Source organism: Pseudorasbora parva, chromosome 20 (assembly GCF_024679245.1).
Source record: "Pseudorasbora parva isolate DD20220531a chromosome 20, ASM2467924v1, whole genome shotgun sequence".
Taxonomy (NCBI): Eukaryota; Metazoa; Chordata; class Actinopteri; order Cypriniformes; family Gobionidae; genus Pseudorasbora; species Pseudorasbora parva.
Genome location: NC_090191.1, coordinates 28,910,108 through 28,935,576, shown reverse-complemented (window position 1 = coordinate 28,935,576; position 25,469 = coordinate 28,910,108). Strand labels below are relative to the sequence as shown.

Here is a 25,469-nt window from a genome sequence, read left to right as displayed (position 1 = left end):
CTACAGTGTATTGTTCAGCGAACAGTGTTTTCATTTTGAGTTAGCTCAACCAGACAGGTTAGTGGGCTGAAAGTATTAACTCTCATTGTAATTCTTTTTACATTTTGGCGAATTGCTGGCTAATTTGTATAAAAATGTATCTTGACGTTTTCGTGTGTGTGTATACGTTTAGGTTTAGACCTTCAAGCGTACGTTTTCCTTTATTTCTAAAAAATATATACTTTTCTGGACGATTCACATCATACAAGTTGATAATAAACATCGTTAAATAGTTATAGGTTTTATCCTGAGATATGTCCAGAGAAGTCAACAACAGTATTTCAATTTAATTTTTAAAAAGATAAGGAACAAACCAAGTTAGTTGTCAAGGAATTCCCTTCAACTGTGGGCCAACTTCTATGACATAAACCACCATCCAAATTGGAAGGGCTGAACTGTCGACTAATCAATTTTTGCGCTTATCCGTCAGACGTTTGACCAAGCATCATATTTATTGTAACATAATGAGGAGGAGGAGAGGCAATGCAAGTCCTTAAAAAAAACAATGAATCATCAGGATCTCTGAGATGGATGGAAACACATTTTCCACATGATTTTCTGGCTTCTTGTGTCTGTGAAAGATTAGCCAAGAAAACATGATAAATGATGGCTTTCCTCCAATAAGTTTGTTCAAGGACCTTGTTTTATCAAGAGACATTGCAGAAATCATTGTTGGTTTGTAGTTTACTTAGTAGCTGGAGTACAGCAAACAAAGGATTCAAAATTTGTTTAGTTTTTCCCCCCACAACTAAAGCAATGCAGATTTCTTGCTTAAACTTTTCTGTTCACCTGTTGTGAATGCGCTTTGTGTGTAACCTGAAAATACAAGCCACCAATTCCTTTTACAAACTATTCATGCTCAATCTGAACTGTGTCCAAGGGAACGGCAGCAAGCAACGCAGGGTGTGTAGTTGTGTGCACAGCCCATTCGAGCCTGTCCGCGTGTCCATCCCTTTGTGGCAGAATGTTGCCTCCTCATTATGCCATGCCTGAATAGAATGGGAGCGGCAGCATGTAACCCACACTGATTAGTGATCCGGGCCCCTCTGATGTTCTCCCTGTTGAAATTCATGGGGACTTCTTGTTATCACTCCTCTCCAACCTCCTTTCATTCTCTTTGAAAGTGCTGCCATCCTTGCCTCTCAACTTCTTCAACAGACTTTGTAAATCTAAAGACGCAGACTGTTAGACAGCACTCACTTCCTCATGAGTGCCCAGAGAGCTTTTCACAACTGTCCAATCTCTAACAGAGGACTGCGGTCATTTCTTTGGGCTAAATGAGACCGGTCGTTCTCAGTTTTTCTCGCTACCTCGATCCTTTTCAGTTTTTCCCCCTCTCTCCTCTTTCTTATACAAATGCTCACTTTTGTTATGCCTGAATGTGACGGTGCTCTCCATGCTTGTCAAAGCTCTTCTGTCCCCTTTTTTCCTTGGGTCGTAGTTATGGCGAGTGATTATCAGTGATGATAAGATGTTTGACGACCACGTTTGCACCAACGTTCTGCTCTCTGTACACCAAATTGTGAATTACATTTCATAAAGGATGTAGCCTGCAAGAAATATGAGCTGCTCGACTGTGGCCCTGAACAGTGCAGAGCAAACAGTGTTTCAGTACCACAGACAGCACTCCTCTGTGTTCAGCATTGAGTCTTTTGCAGGAAATGAAATCCATTGCCTATTTTTCATGATTTCATGATTATTTTTTGTTATTTTGACTACATAGTAAAACAGTTTTAACCTTTTGTTGGGGAAGTTATTGACATGGAGGATAAAAGAATAATTAACAAAGCATTGTTGTAGTTTATTTTTATTGATGCAGGTTATGTGGGACACTTTCATTTTTATCTGTATTTGTTTTTGTATTTATTCTGGAACAATACAAAATTTGAAATTAATATAATATAATATAATATAATATAATATAATATAATAAAATAAAATAAAATATAATATATTAGTAATTCTTGAGCACCAATTCAGCCTATAGAATGATTTCTGAAGGACCATTTGACACTGAAGACTGAAGTAATGATGCTGAAAATTCACATGACTAAATCACATACTTTTTTTACTTTTTATAATTTATTAAAATATTTTTAATTCCAATAATATTTCACAGTTTTTACCGTATTTTCATGAGCCTCTTTCAAAAATGTAGTATAAATTAAATGAATATGTATACATGTGTATTTTATACTTATCTATATATGTGTTCATTTTGAATGTTTGCACTGGAGTAAGCAGTTCTTGTTGATACCGTCACAGGTTGTTGGAGTCATCAAAGGGGTTGGCGATTACCGAGTTGTGGATGAGGATAAAGAGAGGCAGGTGAGCTAGGAAGTCGAGAAGGTCGAGGGAGCGCAGATTGCGAAGTTCCCGTCTTACCGACGCCTCGTGCTCCGGCCTGATGCCCCCTGCCTTGAGCTCCACTAGGAGTTGCTCTGCCTCAATACGGCCCTCTGGCGGCACAGCGCCTCCTGTCTGGGCCTCCAGCAAGAACAGAAACAATTGCTGTAGAACAAGTGTGCACATTCAGGTCAGTACAACAGCATCAATGTATTTAATGTCAAATCTTATAACACTTTATTACATTATGAATTACTTTATTTCAATAGGAATATTCTGAATATATTTTAATTAATTAGTTTTTATAGTGCTTCACAGTTGCAGATGTACTTACACTCCTGGGGGAAAAGGGCCAGCCCAAAATGGTTAAAGACTAAGCTTTTAATCGTCTTAGCCACTTATTATTGGTCAGGAAATTAGACAAATTTAAGCAAATGCACTAATTAAAAAGCCATTTGTGTCTTAGAATAGCATCAAATTTTTAGCGTGAATAGCATCAAAAAAAGATTGAAGATTTTGGCAGAATATGGAAATATGAGACAAGTGATGAATCACAGTGAAACACAAGTTGCATGGTGATGCTTCAGAGCACTGCAATAATAAATGCCTCTCTGCCACAGTGAAGCATGGAGGAAGAGGTGTCATTGTGTGCGGAGCCTTTTTAGCTGCGGGTATTGGTGAGCTACTTCACTTTGAAAAGTAATTTAATACTTTGGAGTGCAGGAGAATATTGTAGAATGGTTTGCTTCCCACAAATGAAACATTGTTATTTAAAGAGGATTGATCGGATGTTGTTTTTCAACAAGACAATGCCTGATCAAATTGCAAAGACAACCAAGAAGTGGCTTGAGAACAAGTCCATCAGGCTCATGTTTTGGCATGGTCAGAGTCTTACATTTAAACAAACAAACAGGGGAATTGTTTCAACTTTTAACTACTCTTGAACTGTTTGAAACCATTAACATTGAGTGGAACAACACTAACTCTTCTTCCTGTAAAAAGCTGTCTACAAGTTTACCCACATGGTTTAAACCCTTAAAGAAAACGTACCTTTTTTCCCCTAGAGTTTCTAGTTTCTAGAGTATTACTTAGAGTATTTGTGCAATTCTTGCCTATTTTCTGACCAGGGATTTGTGATTAAAATTAATAAGACCATTAAAGACCACTTAATATTTTGCCATTTTTGGCGTTGATTTTTAATTTTAATTTGGTGTTAATTTTTTGTCCAGGAGTGTAGTACTACCAAAATGGAGGGGAAAAAAAGTTAACTTTTTTTTTTTTATTAAAGGGGTATTTCAGCACTGGAAAGATGAATCTGTATTTAAACTGGGTCATTAATGTAGTAGAAACGTGAAATTATTTTAGAATTTGGTGCCTTCTAGACTGAGAAAATAAAGAAAATGTATTTTTGTCTCATGGGGATGAAAGACTACAATTCCCAGAATGCTTCGCTGCCCTGTGAGGCCACTCCCAAAGCCACCGCTACTGAATTACAGTGACTGAGTTAGTGAACAGACACTACAATTAAATCCTGAACGGGTCTGTTCAATATAACGATCGAGTTGCCACGTGTGTCTCACAGCACTAACTCAGATTAGGAGTCAGATTACATTTAACGTCATAAATGAGCTGATGAGCTCTCGTGATGAGAGCTGAGGTAATCGCGACCACACTCGCGGCATACATTCACAGCGTGTGTTCAGTCTGGCGCGTTTTCAGTTCGTGCCTTTGGAAGCTTAACTTTCATAGAAATTAATTTGAGAAGTTAAAATGCTTACATTGCTTAGCATCCGTTTAAATTAATGCCTGCACCTGCGAGCTGTGCAGTGAGTGTTATCTCCATCCCCCATGTGCGGGTTGAAAACATGTGAAAATAGCTCCCTCTGCTAGCTGTAGTCTTTAACCTCTGGCCAAACATTCCAAAGATGATGCAAATATCATCAATTTGCGTCACGGGAGGAATATTTCCAGAAATAAAATGCATAAATCTCTTGTCTCAGGGGAATATGAGGGGGGGAAGCACAATCATTTGATTATACTCCACGGTTTCTACTGATACAAAGCCATATGCTTATCGCTGAAGTAACCCTTTAAGTCTGATTGCAAGACATTTTACTGACCTGTAACTTGTGGTACATCGCAGTGTGAGTCTATACATATAACCCTCCATTCATGTGTACAAATACTTTGTGAGTGAATACATTAATTTGGCACCAGTCATAACCTATTGCACACTTCTGGATAGTCAGGGCACTGATGTCGCTATAACCTGTGTGTTTTGTGTGTGCGCGTGAAAGCGTATGCTGGGTTCACACGTGTGCCAGGGGGGGCTCAAGTTACAGCGGCCTTTTCCTACTCTTCTGTAAGCGCACCTGTTTGCACAGTTAAATGCATCCGAGGTAATGACTAAAAGTGAGTGTATGTGTGTGTGTCCTGTAATCCCCTGGCAAAGAGCCCACTCCTCTCTGCTCTCCCTCGATAACAATTCAAGCACAGCTCACTCTGTAATTAGCCTCCCCTCTCCACCTAACCCCTAGACCAGGCAAGGGCTCAGTTTCCCCAGCCTCCGCCATCAACTTTTATGTCCCCACGCTTTTCAGCAGCCGGCCCTCTCTGTTCAATGGGTCCGGTCGGGTCTTGCTACTGAATGGCCACCTTATACCTCTGCTTTATCCGAGATGAGCAGTATGTCTCTGCCTGATTACAGAGCACGCTGCACTGGATGTACACTGCCGGCCACTTTAATGAAATTACAGCCTGTAATCCATGAATACGAGGGAGGGGGAAGGCTGAAGGAAAAATGAGAGAAAACCCCATTTTTCTTTTTTTACTCTGGCTCTCAATGAACATGTAAGGTGCTTGACGGAAACAGCTAGTTTTACTAAGCCCGCGTTTGAGTTGGCCTATGTTTTATGGTCTCCATTTCACTGTAATTAGTTCCTATCGAGAGAGGGAGAGCGAGAAACAGGGACAGAATTGCAAATGAACAAGAACAGTTTGCTAGGTAGCAAGTATGACTGATAAATATCATTATTATTGATAGACAAAACAAACCTTGGCTTTATAAAGCTTTATCTCCAGAGATCTGAAATCCATCTTGCTGATAAGGGAGCGCATGAAATCACTGTGAATCAAAAGAGAAGTCTCTGAGATTGGTAATATTTATATTTGAGCACATTTTATATTAAAAGATTATCAGAGGATGGTGGGGTTATGCAAGGATATGGTAAATGCTGGTGTATTTTGGCGGGTACTTTTTTTGGGGGGGGTCAATGATGCTAAAGTGTTCTGAGCCCATTGTGGTTGCTCATTATGGCCTGTCCCCTAAAACAATGATCTCGGACACAAGGCCAACCCGCCACTATAACGGATAAATAAAACCCTGCCCCAGTGTGAGGACGGGTGTTTAGGGGACACGCTCTGGAGCAATGTGCCCAATACACATCTACACAAATATGCACTTGCACGCGCATGCACTGGGATAATTGCTCAGAGGCAGGGGCTATTCAGTCGAGACAGAACTCCACTGTCCAGCGTGTGGCACAGCGATGGTCATCCCTGTGCTAACGAGCCCCTCCGTTCAGGGAGGAGAATAGCCGCTGGTACGCCACCCTCAGACAAACCGCTATTGGCCCGTTCATCCAGGCTTGCAGTGAGGCAGGGGGTTTGATGGGAATGAGGGGAGACAGGCCAGCTAATGATAATTAATTGCACTTGGTTTGCAGAAAAGGAGCCCAAACTGCAGCGTGGATAATAGCTGGGGCAAAAGAGAGCGTACCAGAGACAGAGAGGAGGATAATAGCAGCTCTAACCCATTTCTATTGTTGCGCTCCATCACCGCGGACCTCGTGCTTATGTAATTGCCAAAGTTTTGGCGGTTCTGGCAGGGGGGTTTGCAAGATATGGTTGGATTTTGGAGGGGGGCAGACGGGTGACCCACTTAGAGTTTGGGTGGAGTTGTTTTGACAAGCAGGTTTTGGCGGTAAGTGTGTTTATGTTTTGGACTGGGTCAGAGAGTGCAAAACCGAGAGAGGCAGGATGCTAAAGGAGGTCGTTTCAGGTTTCCCTCCGTTTTTTCATTCTGTATTGGTCCAGTGAATCACGCCGTGACTCGCAAAGTTGAATCAGCCCAATTAAGCCATAGATTTACTGTTCTCGTCACTGGAACTGAACCTGTGGACGCTCAGGCCACACGCAGCCCACCCAGGATGCTTCCAATTCACAAAAACACACACAGGTGGATGAAAACAGTGTTTTGAGGGAATGCCGCTGATTTCAGCCTCTGTATGGAAATGCAGTGGTTAAATCCCACGACCAACTCAAAGAGAAAGTGCCAAAGCACAGACAGATGGTGAGAGCTAAAGGTGACAGGAGAGATTTTGGACATGCACGCAAGAAAACAAGCCGGACTGGATTTTGTCGCTCTATGAGGGTTATTGCCACTGTAACGAGTGAACATGGGTGTATATCAGCTAGTGAATGGGGTCAAATCCATATCAGGGTTCAGAAGAGGTTGATGGAAAAGGTTAAAGCACATAAATGTCCCTATTGTGTCCATTCCAAAGAAACACCCTTGTTCCTTTTCATTTGTTGCATTTGTCCACTAGAGTAGGGGAAAGGCATCGCTCACATGCTCAAAGAGCAATGCCGTAAATCAGCGAAGAGGCGTGACCCCAAATCCCCTCGCACACATAACCCAGGAAACCCAGAATGGGCCCCTGGGTTGAGTGGAAGCTCTTAAAGATCCTAAAAAAAGTGAGCAGGAATGAAAGAGCCTGTGTGTGGGAATCTCTGGCATATGGACTGTAATGTAGCATCACAGCCAAATGCCCCCAAACCCTCTTCACAGTAATGGACTTCAACACGACACACGACCGCCCAGGCTGTCATGGGTCACCCTTGAATCGTACGCAAGGAAGATAAGTGCTGGTGTGCAGAGACATTGTGTTGTATTGTAAAATTGAACAAACGGAACAAACACAACAGACGGAACAAACGGAACAAACACAACCGTTAGGTGGAACAAACGGACACACAACATTCCTCCATGTGCTCCTACACACACAAACACTCATGAACTACCCATCCTTATTTATGAAAGGTCAGTGACTCCTCTTCTAATGCTATTGTGTGTGTTGAATGCTTGGCTGTCTACTCACTCTAATGTGGCTATTTTCTGGGCCAGACTGGCCACTACAGCAAACAGGCGCAGATCCGTAAGGCCTTCTGTCACTCTGAAATCAACCAGCTCCAGAATCTGAGAACAGATCATACACTTATTTAAAAACATATAGATATATTATTAAATGTAGACAATATCACTTTTAAACACAAACACAATACAACTTTCTATTTTTAATAATATATATAAAATAATTATAACAATAGATATAATAATCAAAATAAATATGATTATTTATAAATTATATAAATAAATTATATTATTTTATAGATAAATTTTGTTAAGTGTAGATAAGGGCCCTGCAAGATAAGTAATTCTACTGTGAAAACTATGTCCAGCACAGATTTTCAGGGTGTTTGCGTTGTGTCTTGATTTGCATGATTCCTAGTTAACTGGGTCCTAAATCAACACAGACAGTACATGCAAATAAACTGCGCTATCAGCAGTCACAAATCATTTTAAATGAATTGCCTCCAGACATTGAGATTAAAAAAGGGAGACGGGCAGATCGTATATATTTTTCTGTAAAAGCAGCATTCACCCTGTACACATATATTTCCTCTTCTTCAGTCAGAAGTTCTGGGGGAATGATCTCTTTCAGTGCCAGCAGCACTTGGAGACAGCTCAGATAACCATCTCCATCACTATCAGCCTGCAGGCAAAGTATACAGTAGAAGACAGTTAAGTGATTACAGTTACACTCATTACCTATATGGAAATGAGCAAACAGTTATTTTGATGAGGAAATTGTGGGGTTCTCCTTTACTCACAGCCTCAAAAGCCTTTTTGTACACTGTCAGCTTCTCCTGACTGAGGATGCAGTACTTTGCCAGAAAATCGACTGTAAAAAAAGCACACAAAAGTATTAAAATGTGGGTTACAATTGATAAATAATCTGTATACATTAACAGTAATAAACACAATAGTCAGGTACCCTAAAATATGATAGGCTACATTTACAGCATTTATACATTCTGATTATATATATATATATATATATATATATATATATATATATATATGTATAGAGAGAGAGAGAGAGAGAGAGAGAGAGAGAGAGAGAGAGAGAGAGAGAGAGAGAGAGAGATTAAAAAGAGTTTTATAAAGATTATAATTTAAATTTGTCAGAAACACTATTACAAACATCTATGGATGCACACTAGTTTGGGGTCGTTAAGATTTTTGAATATTTTTTTTAATTTTCTTATACGCACCAAAGCTGCATTTATTTGACCAAAACACAGTCAAACAGTCAAAATGACAAGTGTGTTGTCTTTAATATATTTTAAAATGTATTCCTGTGACAGAAAAGCTGTATTTTTAGTATTACACCACTCTTCAGTGTCACATGATCCTTCAGATTCATTAATATGCTGATTAGATGCTCAAGAAACTTTTTGTATTATTGTCAATGTTCAAAATAGTTGTTCTGCTTTATTTATTTTTTGTAACACTGCAAATGTTTTTACTGTCACTTTTGATTAATTTAATGCAGCCTTGCTGAATAAAAGTAATAAATAAAAAAATGATGTAGCCTGTTTGTAGCTTGAAGAACAAATCCAAAAAAGAAGCTAAAGCCATGTATATTACTATTTACCATCAATTGAGTCCAAACCACATAATGAAGAATTAAGTACAGCGACAGTCAGAAAATCAACCATTTGGCCACTGAGGACAGACAGATGGGAATGACTAAGATGAGTTAGGAAAAGAGGATCAGAACAGGAAAGTTTAAAAGAAAAAGAAGGAATAGGGACGAAAGGAAGCTGTGGAGAGCTGATTTAAGCTGCTGCCACTCCAATACATGAAACAAACCAGAATGATAGACAGAATCCACTGAATAATGGATCTATTCATCAGCGAGGCAGAAGAATAGGGAGGAAAGACTTGATATCAGTGTGGATTTAAAGCACTGGGCCCAATGAGCTGCGGCCTGCTCACAGGGGGCCGATTCAATCTGCCATTTATCAGCTTACCCCTAATCAAACCCGGGCCTTGCATGGCCTCTTCCATTCACATGCAAAGTGTTACATTCGCATGTAGTCAACTTGACTTGTTAAAGCCTGATTGATCAAAACCTCGCGGTCCAGAGACGCACATCTGTTTGCAAATAACTGTGGCTAGCGAGAGCTCTGGTGTCAACCACGGTCCCTCAGCAGCCCTTGGATTTAGCGTCAAATCTGAAACAGTGATCTGTTCGGATCATTGAACTGATCTGTATTCACTGACTCTTTCTTTATCTGCACTCTTCTGTCTCAGATGCTCCCAAGACACTGCTGTCCTGGTCCTGCTGCCACTGGTCTGATCTGTCTGGCCCACACATGTGTGTTGGTCTGTATTTTCATTATGTGAGACGTGCATCCAGGACACTTTGAGAAATGTGTTCTCCGTCCGTGACTGGTAAAATATGTCTGGCCCATGAAAAAAGCATGCTTGATGCAGCCAGAGTTGTGTCATGGGGAGTGGTGCACATGATCACCACATACAAGCAGTATAGAAGAAGCAGGTTCGAATATGGCATGTCCAATCCCTGTTTCCCTGTTTGTGTTTATGTAATATATGTGTGTGCACTTCATATAATTATTATATAAATACACACATATGGATACATTTAAGAAAAATATGTTTTATATATATTATATATAAAAATGTATATATATATATATATATATATATATATATATATATATATATGCAAATATGTATTAAATATAAACATATATTTTGTAATATTTTTGTAATAAACGTATTATATATGCATAATAATTATACACAAGGACACACATATATTACGTAAACACAAACTTTTATTTTGGATGCGATTAGTCATGATTACCCAGCACTCATTTATTTATTTATTTATTTATTTATTTATGTATATTCATCCAGTTCACATTTTTGTTAAGTGTAAACTTTCTTTATTTTGTGTGTTTTTACCATTTTTCTTTAAGCTTATTTATTTATTAATTTACAAATTCACATTTTAAATCTTTATTTATTTATGTATTTATTTATGCTTATTTTTCGATCCATCCATCAATATATATATATTAGATTTATGTTTAAAACAAAAAAAATATTTTCCAATGAGACAAGGGAAAAAAACTTTATATTCTTTATAAATACATTTTAAAGTCTGAATGTATGAATTTTTTTATTTATTTAGAATATATTTAGTGGATTATCTAAAATATTATCTAAGGATTTTGGATAATTGTTATTGCAAAAAACAAAACAAAAACACAGATTAAGAAAAATGTTTGATGAAGTCACATACAATCTGGTTTACAATAAAAATCACGCTTTGTGGTAAATTTGTAGGCATGTTAGTTATCCTTTTTCTCACTTAGTAAAATATTAAGCGTGCATATATATCTATTTACACCTGCACCACTTTCTGACTCTCTGCAGTTGCACAAATTCCTTATTTTACCTCCTCCCAAGGCCTTTGAACTTCACTATAGTTCTCTGTTAAACTCCACTAGATGCCTATTGGACCCCACCAGAGTGCTGCATCCCACCTCAGGCCACCGGTCCACTCAAGGATTTGTGGCTCATGGTGTGTGTGTATGTGTGTGTTTTTTGGGGGGTGGTGGGGGTGGTGGTGATGGTGGTGGTGGTGGGGGGGGGGGGGGGGGGGGTCTATGCCGTGGAATCAAGGGAACAAAAGGTGCAGTGGAGTGAGAGATTGAGGGAGGAAGCACAGGCAAACGTGCGGGAAGGGGGATGGAGGGGGCACAAAGCTCCTGGGCTAACGCCTCCCGCCTGATAGCCTTATCTGATTCTGCTTCAGCGGCTGATGGCTTTTTTTCCACCGTGGGCTTTGCTGCACACAGGTTGGGCCCTTTGGTGTGAAGCCTAGCAGAAAATGTTAATCAAGAGAAGAAGTCTTAAAAAAAGAGGTGGAGAGAGAGAGACAGAATGTAAGATTGCAGGAACAGAACTTCTCTCGTAATCTGTAATGGGAGTGACGGCAATTCAGTAGCAAATGGAAGCCAGAAAAAAAGGGAAGTGTGACAGGGGTGACAAGAGCCGGGCGACGTGCACCCGGTCAACCACATTTGCACGTTTGTGCTTTGTTGCTCTCTTTTTTTTGACAGTCACTCCTCTATGAGGGCTGCCGGCCTCAAGCCAGTATCATTCTACGCAAAAGGCTGAAGACGCCATAGAAAACTGCAGTCACATCCCATTTAACACTCACTCTTCAAGACAGAACTTCACAGCTGTTTCACTGCAATGCACTGATTGCACGTCCTTTCACCTCAATGAATAATGGATGTTCATTTTTGCTATAAATACAGTTATTTCTTACTGTGTTAGAATGTATAGGCTCAATGCTCGAACTTTTCTCTTTTGCTACATTCTTACAAACATGCACTCCCGCTCAAAAATAACACTATACACAGAGACTCATTGTGCTTTATGGGGGCTGTTTTGTACCCATGTTTGTTTGTGTTCCATATTTAATCCTGTAGCTTTGTTTATGTTCATCATCATTCAGAAAGAATCCCTTATATAGTTTACTAACAAGGTCAAATGAGTCTGCAGACTATGACCTCTTTTCTCAGATTGGGGTTGCTCTACATATAGTAAATTTCGAATAATGACAGTAGTTATCAAAAGTGTATGTGCTGAGCGGTCATAACGGTCAAACCACAAAAAGCTTTAACTGTTTCAACTATTGGCACTTCTCAGGCTTTTTGGATTTTTAGAAGAAAAACAATTCTTAAAGCACATTTCACACTCACTAATTTGTTTTCTAACAATGACCATAAGTGGACATACATGCAGAATTCTTTCATGAACATTTCCAGTGTAATTTCCTCTTTATATTGTGTATATATTGTTTAATAATACCATTCTGGTGAAATTTGTATTTTTTATTTTTCAAATGGCAGGCTCTTTTGCCTTACTTAGACTAATTTAATAGTGTTTTCTGCATCTTAAATGCATACTTAAAATAATTAAATAATATTTTTCACACGTAACTTTACATATTTAGGGTGTGATTGAAAATGAGTAGTATTCTGTAGTGATATTTGCCTTTATTTTTAGTTTTTTTTGTCAGGTCTCGCATTTCATCTCAAGCTTTCTGCTGTCACTGTTGATAAAACTTTATTAGAGCCACATTTTTTGTACATGATGAAAATTTTAGCGAAACTACATCGAATAAAATATTTTAATAGAAAATGTACATTATTTCCTGTAAAGGATCAATAAAGTATCAATCAATCAAATCAAATCAAATTGCGACTTTTTAGCTCATAATTGTGAGATTTAAACTTGCGATTGCAAATTATAAAGTCGGAATTGCAAGATATAAAGTCGGGTAAGACTTTATTTTACAGTGTCCTTGTTACATATGTTACATGTACTTACCATAGTAATAACAGTAAATGATGCATAATTACACACAACTAACCCTCAACCAAACCCTAAACTTATAGTAAATACATGGAATTACTAAATATTACTCAGTGCTTAAATATATAATTACACTAAAACAACTAAAACAATGACACCTTAAAATAAAGTGTAACCTAAAGTCACAATTATGAGTTATAAAGTCAGAATTGTGTGATATAAAGTCGCAGTTGCGTGTTTCACGCAATTCTGACTTTATAACTCGTAAGTGTGACTTTTATTTGAATAAATACTCAAAGGTTGATGACTAATTAATGTAATATTTAGAAAGTAATAATATGATGGATGTAATAATAATAATATTAATAATAATATTTTATGATGGAGCTTCATAATCTAATGTATATGTCTGGAACAAGGCTACAACAAAGTATAAATCAAAGTATAATATAAAAAGAACAGTCTCTATAGCATAAAACTGCCTGTAGTTGGATTTTTTTACAAAAACATAAAATAAAAAAACTTTTGTGTCTGATCTTAAAGAGTGTGAGGTCACTTGAGACTCACTTTAAAAGTATGAATTTGATTTGATTGGTTAAAAATATACAGATAAAATGGTATTCACTATATTTAAAAGAAATACACCACATATCAATCTATCAAGCAAACCATTTCATAAAAATACATTTGTTAGGTTTTAGTTTTCAAATGATATATGTGTATACACCAATCAGGCTTAACATTATGACAAGTGAATAATACTGATTATCTCTTCATCACAGCACCTGTTAGTGGATGGGATATATTAGGCAGTGAACATTTTGTCCTCAAAGTAGATGTGTAGAAGCAGGAAAAATGAGCGTCTTCAAAACAGTGGTGAACTGGCGACAGGGTCATTGATGTGGGGAGTGAAGGCTGTCCCATGTTGTCTGATCAAACAGATGAGCTACTGTAGCTCAGACTTCTCAAGAAGTTAATGCTGGTTCTGATAGAAAGGTGTCAGAATACACAGTGTATCGCAATTTGTTGTGCATGGGGCTGCACAGACCATTCAGATGACCCCTTTCCACTGCCGAAAGCATCAAATATAATATGTGTATATATGCATGTTTGTGTGTGTGTACATGTTTTTCTGATAACTTCAACCTAAATGCACACTGACTCATGGGGACTTGTGTAACCGTGGGGACCTAAATTGAGGTTAACATGAGGAAACGAGCTAATAAATCATACAGAATGAGTTTTTTTTTTTTTTTTTTTATGTAAAAATGTTTTCTGTAGTGGGTAGGTTTAAGGATAGGATTATTGTAAGGGGAGAGAATATACAGTTCGCACAGTATACAAACCATTATGGAGAGTCTATATGGAGAGTCCCCACAAAGATAGTGAACCAAATAAATTACATTTTACGAGTAGCTTACGTGTAAAAAATACTTTTTTTGACCACTATAGCTGGCGTTTATACCACATCCTACACCACACACACTTTGTATGCACTCTGTATGCCACGTGCGGGCCGCTGTGGTGCTGACCCAACTGACAAATAACTTGCGCTGACTGTCCAACTCTCTGCTGTGCTCCTTGATTTTTTAAAAATTGGCACTGCACTTTGGTCCCTTTGAACAAGTGCAGGGAGCAAATTTTGGCAGACCTCTCGATGCAAGCTTTGTTGTTGGCCGCCGGACACGTGGCTCCGCCCCTTCATTGCCCATTAAAAGGAGGGGGAAAAAACAAACAAAGACACACGCAGGCACCACACTCCTCCTGCTGGCTGCATGCCATGTACTCTCAAACACACATACACACAGACCACAATCCCTCACAAACCACTACACCCTGATCTGCACTGATAAATCCACAAAGGGCAAATCATCTGTTATAACTTATCTACAGCGATAACCCCACAATGGCCAAATCATCTGCTATTATTGCCACAGCTCTCCTTGACATTGTCCCTTTATTAAGGCCATTGTGGAAAAGCCCACTCTGTTTGGACGTGGCATAATAGAGTCTTTGACAGATTCACTTCTCTCCCTCTCGCTGTGAGCTTTGAAAACAGCGAGTATATTCCATGCTTCATGCGTGTCAATAGCAGGACTGTTTGTTTGCCTAGTCACTCTGAGCTAATAGTAAACACACACAGCTATTCCATCCTTTAGCACTGCGCAAATAGCACTTACATAAAGGCACTGTACCCCTACACACACACATATACATGCACACTTTCTGGTCTTTCAGGATGCTGAACTTTTGAAGAAGCCATTCATCAGTGAGAAAACAACAAATGAGCCACATAATCACCCTCCTACATGGTCTGAACGCTAACCACTAGCAGACTAGCAAACAAGTAGGGTGGGGCAGTTTCAGGTCCGCCAGGTGTTCCCCGTCAATGCTAACATTTATCAGAGATCTCCATTTTCTCCAAGTGACCAGAAGAAACATAGACCATGCTGGCATTGTCCTGTTACTGAAAATATTAGCACTTCAGAAACTCAGCGTGAACAGTAGGTCATCCAGGTGAGTGTGTATATTATATTATAGCAGATTTCCAGGTATTTCATGTGGAAAATGTGCACTGTGCAATACCTGGAAATCTGCTATATCTGGCTAGCATACTAAATCAAAAATCTTATTCTTGACACATAATTTATCGGAAGTTTAAATGTGTGATTATATCAGCAAAATTGTGTGTGCAAAATTTTTTCACTGTCTATTGTCAGTAGCATAAAGAAATAGAAAGCACAATTCACACACAAGTCAATTTATAACACCTAACACCTTATTGCTGGTCTTTGCAGAGAATTCCCATTAAAAAGTGGAAACTTTATTGCCTTCTCACAAAACTCCCTATTGCATGGATTCCCATGGAATTACTGGATTTTACCAGATTTTTTATTGTAAAATAAGGGAACAAATTATTACAACGTAACCACAATTGGACTAAAACAAGTTGCAATTGGCACAACGTGGCCACTATTTCAAAAAGATTGATAAAATATGGCCACAAATTAATAAATTAAGGAAACTAATTCTTAATCCAAGGCCACAATATCGATTGTATTTTCTTCATGTCACATCATGTGAAACAGCCATGTACTATTTTAAAGGTGTCATGACCTGGCTTTTAAAAAAAATGTATACTCTTGTCTGAGGTCAGCTTATGACGTTTATATGGTTTTTACATTCAAAAACATCATAACTAATAATTAATAGGCTATTTTCTACACTGGTTTTGAGGCACTCTCATGAACGCTGGGTTTTGATGGGCCTGATGACGGGCGTACGTTTTGGTAGCCCGTCTAGAAAACACATAGCCCCGGGACTACTATTACATATAAAAAAAGATGTTTTACTTAGTTTTTACACATAAGTGTGCTGCACCATTCCTGTAGGATCCAATATAGAAGCACAGCATTGTGTTTTAATCTCAATATGTCTGCAAATCCACCAGATTTGTTTACAAACCTGAGATATGTTTACAAATGTTTCACGCGTACGTTATACGCGTACATGTGTTCCCTACGTGAGCTGGAACTTCATTAAAAATAAAAGAAGTATCACACATTCCAAGTAAATTATGATCCCAAGAAAGCTTATGCAGCAACTGTGTTCTTCCACAACCAGGAAAAGCTCAATATCTTGCTATATTCTTCGGCATGTTTAATGCTGTTAGCTAGCGCGATCCGAACAGCTCCATGAGTTCGACTCCCGGCCTCGAACAAAACCAACTGCAAAAGTACTGATCATTTTTGGACTAAACCAGCTGCCGTTGTCAGTTGCGCTGACATTATCTGCATGACATTATTACCTGATAGATCGTTGGCAATATTTTCGGAAGGTGAGCATGTCAGAGTTAAGAATAATTAATGCATGCCTCCGCTTGAAGTGACACACGCTCACTGTTTGCAGTGCATTAGAACAATGTTTTGAAGTCGCATTCGCGCTTGATTATAGAAATGTACTTTGTGCATACTTTGGTAAATACACACAATGTAGTACATTATGGCCAGGGACAAAACCAGCCTGTGGAGTTGTTTCTCCATAGTTGTGTAGTTTGTTGGCTTTTCCTCTTCTGTTGGAATTTTCCCACACGTAAATTCTGACCAATCGAAATGCAGTTTAGGAAATACGCCATGGCCAATGAGTGATGCGGAGGTTGTCACCACCCACGTGCCTGAGTTTTGGTTAGTTTCAACTGGTTCGGACCAAAGCAATCAGTGTGGTGTAAAAAGGAACCAAGGTTCGGACCAAATGAACCGAACTAGAGATTTAAAAGCACCTTATATTACCATGACCTTTTATACAGTACTTCAAAAGCACAAGGGAAAGTTGATTTCTCAATTCATCACCCCTTTAAACATGAGGTCAGATGAAAACAGTGTAGCACACTATTATTGAATTTACTTTTTTTTATAGTAAGCTACATATTCAGTACTGTCCAGCATGAAGTATGTTAGGTTTCCATTCTGAATGCAGCCATGAACACTCAGAAACCACTGTTTTATATGCAGCCAAACACTGAATACCTATTGCAGGTAGGGGCCACAGAAAGGGAAAGCACAAATACAGAGAGGAAAGAAGGGAGAAACTGAAAGAAAAGGGAAGCCCAGACCTATTTTGGGACACTTGTCATTTGTGCATTGATTTTCTGGTCAGTATAGAGAGAGTGGGTACAAATTATGTCCAATTAGGGCTTTTGAGTCCCCTAATGAGGAGCCACACTCACACGTGTCTGAGAGGCCTCACACATATTCATACACAGAATTTATGGTGAATGCCGTCTCGTTCCGAGGGAATCCTATAGGAATAATCATTACAGGAGAACGGGGGAACTTAAAACAGGGAGAAATGCAAGTCATTCCGAAACGGATTCAAATTTCCAGCACACTGGGGCATTAAACAATGCATACAACGCTTTTTCTCTTTACTTTCTCCCTTTCAAACTCCTCTCACTTTCATCCACATACACACAAAGAGCAACACTCATCTCTGATGTGAGCGACAGCTGCGTGCTTCCTCCTCTTGTGCTTGATTAGGAGCTGAAGGGACCTGTCCAATCAGGCCTATTCACACAATGCCCCTGCATTCACACAAGCCCTGTGACCTCCCATGACCCTGCTGGGGCTCCGCCCCTTCACCTTGACCTTCAGTACACACCCTCTCTCTCCTCAGCACTCCAAACCGCATATACAATCATGAAAAGGGCCGGCAAATTGGGACCATTGGCGAAGATCGGCAGAACGGCACTCGAAAGCACAGCTAATTAAAAAATCAAGTGCAAAGCTCCGAGCTCAAAACTAAACAAGAGATGGTGGGACGATTGGAGTGTGTACACAGTGTCAAATTACAGCGCTGGGGTTCTCTGTTTGAATGGTGTGAGCGTTTTTGTTGTCCTTGAAATGAAAATGGTGGCCTACTGAAAGGACCTTATCAATCAACAGTTTAAAAATTGCCAGTTCACACTGGCAGATTGGTAAATAAGCGACTGGAAATGATGTTGTAATACATTTACCTTATTAGTCTACAAATTCAGATTGGTTTTCATATGGATTTGTACTCACAGTTCTCAAACTTGGAACAAGGGCTCTGGTGAGTGGGATCTGTCACATCTTTCCCATCCTGCAGTTTGGAGTAAATCTCTAGGGCTTTATTCTTCCTCTCCTTTGTCTTCTTGATCTCCTTCTTCCTCTTCCTCTTCTCTCGGAGTCTGTCGGACCGGTTCATGTGCTTTTCAGCCTGGTTACTGCTTTCTGGGCATTGCAGGACCAGTATGGTTCCCTCGCTTGCTGGGATTCCTTTAATTTAGCAGACATTAAAACATATAACATGCATATTAGATTAGTTATGCACAGTTGACTTGTAATTAGTGACTTGATACAAATTAATAATTTAAATCAATTTAAAAATAAATAAATTGTTCACAAAATGCATTTTTGGATTTGCTATAATATAATTAAATGATATAATAATATAATATGATACTTTCAAATATTTTAGCAAATTTTAAAAATACAAATATATGAAGAATTGAGTGAGAATCTCACTGTTAAAAATAATAGCTGCAAAAAGAAAAAAGAGCAGAATGCCAATTAATGGAAAGTAATGGAAAATGAATCAAAGTTTAATTTCTTTTATATTTCCTTAGGATTTATTTATAACTATTTACAGATCCCCCAAGCCCTCTCTTTCCGCCCCCTGGGGGTCCCGGAACCCATTTTTAAAAAAAAAAAACTGCTTTATGGCCCAGGAAAGATGGGGGACCACCCATAAAAACTGTGCTGACCTTTAATATTCTGTTTTCCCCTAAACGCTACTTCTATAATTAATTTTGTGCATTTATACAACAGTGATATAATCTGTTTAACTGTTTAACTCATAATTATGTAAGACCACAAACAAATCTTTCTTTTCTGTTTTTTTTTTTTTTTTTTACCTATACTTGGCTTTTTCTGTGAATTGGAGACCAATGAGTTGTCTGTGGCAGAATTCTCAAATGTTCCCCTTAACTCTTCCATTCAAAATGTACTTATTCTGTTTCCTTCGTCCTTTACACTTCATAATCGCATTTTCTGTCCTTCCTCAAAGACACCATTTAAAAGCAAAATGCTCTCGAGAGACCTGGAGGTCTGTTAATTTACCAGCGGTCCCAAATTAGCAGCTTTCATTAGAACTCATTGAGAAGTCCTCACAAAGCACTTCCTGCGTTTAGAGACACAAAGAGTGAGATCGATTAGCACTGAACCTGTGGGGGTTTCTGGATAGTATGTTCTTCAGCATTTAAACACTGGACTTGTGATGTGGCTTTGTGCAAAAGTGTGTGAGAGAGAACAGGAAAATCAGTTCTCATTCTCATTAACACTTCTGCACATTAATTCCAGGGATCAGTTTGTTAAATATTGTCACACAATTGCACATCTTGTTCTGGCTTTCTGCTTTTTATCATTTCAACCTCCAATCTGTTTCTACATCTGCAGTTACAGGATGGGCTAGTAGATGTACAGTAGTACATTTCTTTAAGAGAGTGGTTCTCAACTGGCTGGTTAAGATCCAGAAATGGGCTGCAGGTCGGTTCAGTGTCTAATCATAAAGTTGTGCAAAGTTAGCTCATTTTCCACAAATATTTGCTTTGTGTGTCATCTAAAATGTTGCTACACCTTTAAAAATAAAGGTGCCCGGAAGAACCAAAAATTGGTTTTCATAGTGATGCAGTAGAATAACTATTTTTTTCTAACCATTTTATAGTCTAAAGAACCTTTTTAAGAACCTTTTGTGCAATGGAAAGTTTCTTTGGATATTAAAGGTTCTTCATAGAACCATACACTCTGCCAAAGAATCATTTAAGAACCTTTATTTTTAAGAGTGTATGTTGTTTACATCATTACATTACAACAATATTAGTTATCAAATAATTTGAATAATATTCCAGTATTTTTGTATATAAATTAATTAGATTTTTTATCTATACATTAGCTATTTTTTATTTACTTTTGTACCATAAACAGATATTTCTGGTTGGATATTTAAAAATAACACTTACTAAAGATAAAATCAGAAGATGGTATACAATGATTATTTATCAGGATTTAATACATAGTTACACTGTTCAGATATTGTTGATAAGAGCAGGTGTCTCTGCTTCTATCTCAATTATGATCATATAGGTTAATGCTGCTATGGATCTCTCAACTTGACAGATGCCAATACATCACATGCTCAGCCTTTAATGGTGTGAAAACACCAGCCATATTTTATGGTTTTGCAAAACGAGCAAATGAGACGTGAAAATGGACAGTTAAGCACAGTTAAGCACTTGCTCAGCTCTAAAAATGGGGCGTAATGGATCTGTGATTAGCTCTGTGCAACGTGAGAATACTGACAACAATGCACCTTTGCATAAATCCTGCAAGGGCAAACGGGTTTACATAGTTTATGATTCATAGTTTATGATCCACAGACTGTTGGTCCTTGTAATCTAAGCAAGCAGACTGCTGCAGCCCAAACTTGATGTTGGAAATTTTCTGTTCAAGCCATTGAAGATTTGTTGAAGAAGAAGAATCAGATCAGAGAATGGCAGGTTCTACTTCCTACTAGGAAAGCAATAATCATTTTATTGATTATTGCTCTAAAATAACAGTGAAACCACATTTGAATTGTTAAATAAATATATTAGTGACTTTTCTGTCCAATTTTGGTTCTGACTGCTTGGAATGATTTGCTAAATCAATACATTTCGAGTCAACATACGATTCAAAATTAGTACTGTATGTTTCTAAAAGCTAGGTGTATTTTTTGGATTAAACATCTCCAGACCCTGACCGTTGTGTGAAATCAAGTTTCACAGGGTAATTTGCGAAACCCAACTAATTCCATTCAGTGCGGCCTATCTCTCCCTTTAAAACCTCCTTTTCTTACACCGCCTAATCCTCCTATGCCGAACAGTGATTACTGAATGGTCAAAGCTGGAAACAAGGCACTGACCTGCTTAGAAACCATCTTAAACCCACACACGCCAAGTTACCATACCAACTGGCCGGCCTGAAAGAGACAGATAGCTGGATTTGGCTGAGAGTGGCAGAGTCAAATCCTACATGTAGCCCTCCCCTGGTGCTCACAAGGCCATTGAAGACAAAACACAAGCCTCCCCTGGTCCGCCTTGGTTAACACGCACCCTGCCCACCCTCCCATGTGGAAATCCGAGCATCCAGCGCACCAGAAAGAAGCAAGAAGGTCGATCGTGTATCTCTTTCTTTGTGTGTTTGAGAAAGGGATGAGCGTCAACAACACAATCGGACGGCAAGAGGCTTTCAGCAGTGCCACCCAGAGCCATTCTCCTCCATCTTTCGGCAGAATAAAGAGAGGGGTGGAGGAAAAAGGGAAAATCCCTCCTTGATTATTATTCATGGTACTGATTGTCTTTTCTGGATCTTCAGTTTCCCAACACGTCATTCCATTCTAGCAGCGCTGACAAGTGCCAATCAAAGAGTCGGTATCCGGGACTCAGCGCTGTCCAAACGATTGAGGATTTTGGCAAACAATGGCTTCCGAGCCCTCGGTGACAGTGAGAGAGAGACAATGGTGGCAAAGTGACTGTGTCAGTGTGTGGTCCTGTTTTAGGGTGAAACGATCCTGCTCCGAACACGGCTAATCTCTCCTTCCCCATCTCTTTCATTCACGCCCTTAATCTGTTTGCCAGTGCCTGGTGTCTTCCAGAACAATCCGCCTGGGTCAGTCTGGCTTAGGCCCTTGTTTTTGTCCGGGATGATGGCACATTCATGTCCCTCTGTGACATCTTCAGTTTCAGCTGAATGCTAAAGACTATAATAAACACTTTCAGGGGTCACCCGAGTGACCAGGAGAAAAGCAATAGTAGCCATTCCATCACAAAAAGGGATTAGGACACCTATGAATACATTATGAGTCAGGAGGACAAAGGAGTGGTCAGAGAGCTGAAACTGGTGGGAATCGGGACTGTGTCATGTGTCATTTGGAACAGCGACCGAAACACCTTTATTAGTGGGTGAAAGTCATGATTCGAAAATGAATCGTTTCTTCACGCTGATGAATAATTAATGGTGTCTTTAACCATGACACATTGTATTATTCTTATAAGAAAAAAAGCTAAACAAATTTAAATCGGACACAAACCCACAAATAAACAGATTGTCATTAGTGATGGCCTTAAGGCTGACATTAAATAATAGTCTTTATATATATGTTTTAATTTTTAATTTTTATTTTATGAAACAGTTAATTGAACCATTAGACAAAATCTAAAAAAAATTTTTATATATGATAATTATATAAACTAAAGTATATATTTACATACCATATTTAATATATCAGGTTTTTATGCTTCATATAGTGTGATACAGAAGAATGGAGGCCCAAACTTGAGCAGAAATATGCTGTTTAATGCAGTTTCTGATAAATATATATTTGATACACATTTTAACATGATGTATGGATAATCAAGTAAACCTAAGATGCTTCATTCCAGTAATTGTTAATTTTGAAATGTTACTAACAATATACTAACAAAAGTATTATTATGTTTACTTCATATAAACCAGTAAAGATTTTTAAAGCAAAGACTTATGTACTACAACCCGAAGAAGGACATTTTTAGAAATGTACTAAAAGTCCTTTACTTGCTACACTCTAAAAAATGCTGGGTTAAAAACAACCCAAGTTGGGTTGAAAATGCACCGACCCAACAATTGGGTTGTTTTAACCCAATGGTTGAGTTGTTCTTACCCAGCAATTGGGTTGTCTTAAGCAACATTTAACCCAACCACTGGGTTAAAACAACTCAACCACTGGGTTAAAACAACTCAACCATTGGGTTAAAACAACTCAATTGTTGGGTCGGTGCAGTTTCAACCCAACTTGGGTTGTTTTTAACCCAGCATTTTTTAGAGTGTAATACAAAGTATAAACTATCAATCAGACAACAGAAGGCATGTCATAGATTGTGTACAACAGATGTTTCAGCAAAAACTTTCAGCTTAGCTAAATGCTTATAATTTAGAGGCAACATTTATTCCCCCTCATGCATTTCCAAACCTGTATGACTTTCTTTCCTCAATGAAACACAAGATAGATATTTTGAACTTTATATGTGTCCATATACCTAACGTAGTTGGGGTCCGAAACAACTTTGAACCCCACTGACCTTTATTACATAAACAGAGAAAGTAATACAAGTTTGGAATTAGAATGAGGGTGAGTAAAATATAAAATTAATCTTTTTTTTTTTTTTTTTTTTTTGTTCGGGGGAGAGATATCCTTTAAGCATTAGTGGTTTTGATGGTGAGTAGTGTGCTTTCTTCCTTAATTTCTCCAACTTTCATCTATAAAATCATCTATAAGAGATTTTTGCTTATTTTTGCTTATCACAAGAATCCCAATCAGTGATAATCCTCATAGTTTCGCAGCGGGAAGCTTTAATCTCATGTCCACTGTTTTAGACACATTGAGACCTCTTCAATACATACTGCCCCTGGGATGACCTCACACTGACCCCACACTGACCCTCTCCCCAGGAGTGACCATGTCTTTGGACTTTGAGGAGGGTCGTTGTGCTCAGACACTCCCACCGTCTCCTAGGTTACATGAGTAACATCTCTTTTGAGGTGAATTACTTTTATTTGCCTGTCTTGGCCAAAAATGAACCCAACGTCCCTAATTTATATTGTTCTGGTAGGTCTTGAATGACTAACCCAGTCTTTAGGTGTTGGGACTAAATAAAAAAGGGGAATTTTAGTCAATACCCCATTGGTGTTATAGCAAAAAACTACTCACCTGTCAGCAAAGCACTGGGAGATGGTGACAAATAGAGTGAGACATCTTCATCTTGCAACTCACAACCTTGTGAAAAAGAAAGGGAAAGAGCAATAACTTAGAACTTTGAATATAGTGTATGGACTACACAACAGTCATATGGACTACACTTTTATGTTTTTTTGTGTGTTTGTTTTTTGCTTGACCCCTGGTCACCATCTATTTTCATTGTATGGAAAAGTGCAGCATTAACATTCTGCTACATTTCTTCTTTTGTGTTCCACAGAAATAAAAGTCATATGGGCTTGGAATGACATTAGGATGAGTAAAAGCAATGTTTTAACTGAACCCTTTAAAGAACCTCAAAAGACTAAAGAAATCATTGTAAATGTCCTTGAGCTTTACAACAGGATTTGTTTTGGGAGCAGTATTGTGCATTATATGCCAGTCTGAGCCATTAATGGAGGTGGGCGATTGATTGAGTAACAAGGAACATTACTTCCGCAACACAATGACAGATGTTGGTCATTAATGTTATTCTTCAAAGCTATGACAGACGGCTCAACTTCACCGCAGTGCCATAGCTGAATTGGCTTGAGTAATCACTGAGATATTTCCATTCGGGTTGGGATGAGAGTAGACTACATTATAGAAGCAGACTCTTAATTTTCTTTCTAGGCCCTTATTTCATTTATGTACATAAAATGGCCACACAGGGAAGACAGGCCTGGCATCAGGCAGCTGCTTCTCAGAGGGATTATATGGCTTAACTGTACCAGAGGAACAGGGATACCAAACACTGGCCTGGCAGCGATGAGAGCTCTATGGAGTGGCACCTTAGGCCAGTTGCATAAACATAGAGTAAGCACTATTTTAAGACGGTGTCTTAAGGTCTTACCAACTAAAAGTTACTTTTACTTTTGTCTTAAAAGTTAATAAAAGTTATAACCTGTCTTAAAGAGGGAAAAAAAATTATGACTTATTTGTAAGCACATGCAGGTATTGATGCCTCATGTGGACATTATGAACGCTGTGTTATACCACTCATATACTGGAAATTAGAGTTTACCGGTCCGTGTCTGAAAGCTGTTAAATATAATCACATCAAGAATGTGTATTTGGCATATTTATTTATGGTTTATTTTTTTGGTTAATGTTAAAGATATATTCTGGGTAGAGTATTTAGTTGGTAGCGTACATTAATTCTTCTGTTATAAGCTGTGCGTGATGTAAAGTTGTAACTTTACACAGAAAATCA

At 38.5% G+C, this 25,469-nt stretch overlaps 2 protein-coding genes across 11 annotated transcripts in view; one reads left to right on the top strand and one right to left on the bottom strand.

Moving 5' to 3' along the window:
• Positions 1-2,073: 2,073 nt before the first annotated feature.
• The window catches only part of LOC137049652 (serine-rich adhesin for platelets), a 57,236-nt gene continuing 33,840 nt past the window's right edge, over positions 2,074-25,469 (bottom strand). For 4 of the 7 annotated variants that reach the window (XM_067428242.1, XM_067428246.1, XM_067428247.1 and 1 more), the window contains 7 exons: positions 24,233-24,298; positions 18,493-18,726; positions 8,338-8,408; positions 8,109-8,219; positions 7,545-7,642; positions 5,440-5,509; positions 2,075-2,550 (listed from right to left, as the gene is read on the bottom strand). In XM_067428242.1, the coding sequence (XP_067284343.1) occupies positions 2,299-2,550; positions 5,440-5,509; positions 7,545-7,642; positions 8,109-8,219; positions 8,338-8,408; positions 18,493-18,726; positions 24,233-24,298 (902 nt within the window). In that variant the 3' untranslated portion in view covers positions 2,075-2,298. The other 3 variants (XM_067428243.1, XM_067428244.1, XM_067428245.1) reach the window with 3 other exon arrangements.
• Positions 2,437-25,469, top strand: part of recql (RecQ helicase-like) — an 88,165-nt gene continuing 65,132 nt past the window's right edge. For 3 of the 4 annotated variants that reach the window (XM_067428249.1, XM_067428251.1, XM_067428252.1), the window contains exon 1: positions 2,437-2,575. The gene's annotated coding sequence lies outside the window, so the exon portion shown is untranslated. The remainder of the gene's footprint in view (positions 2,576-25,469) is intronic. The other variant, XM_067428250.1, reaches the window with a different exon arrangement.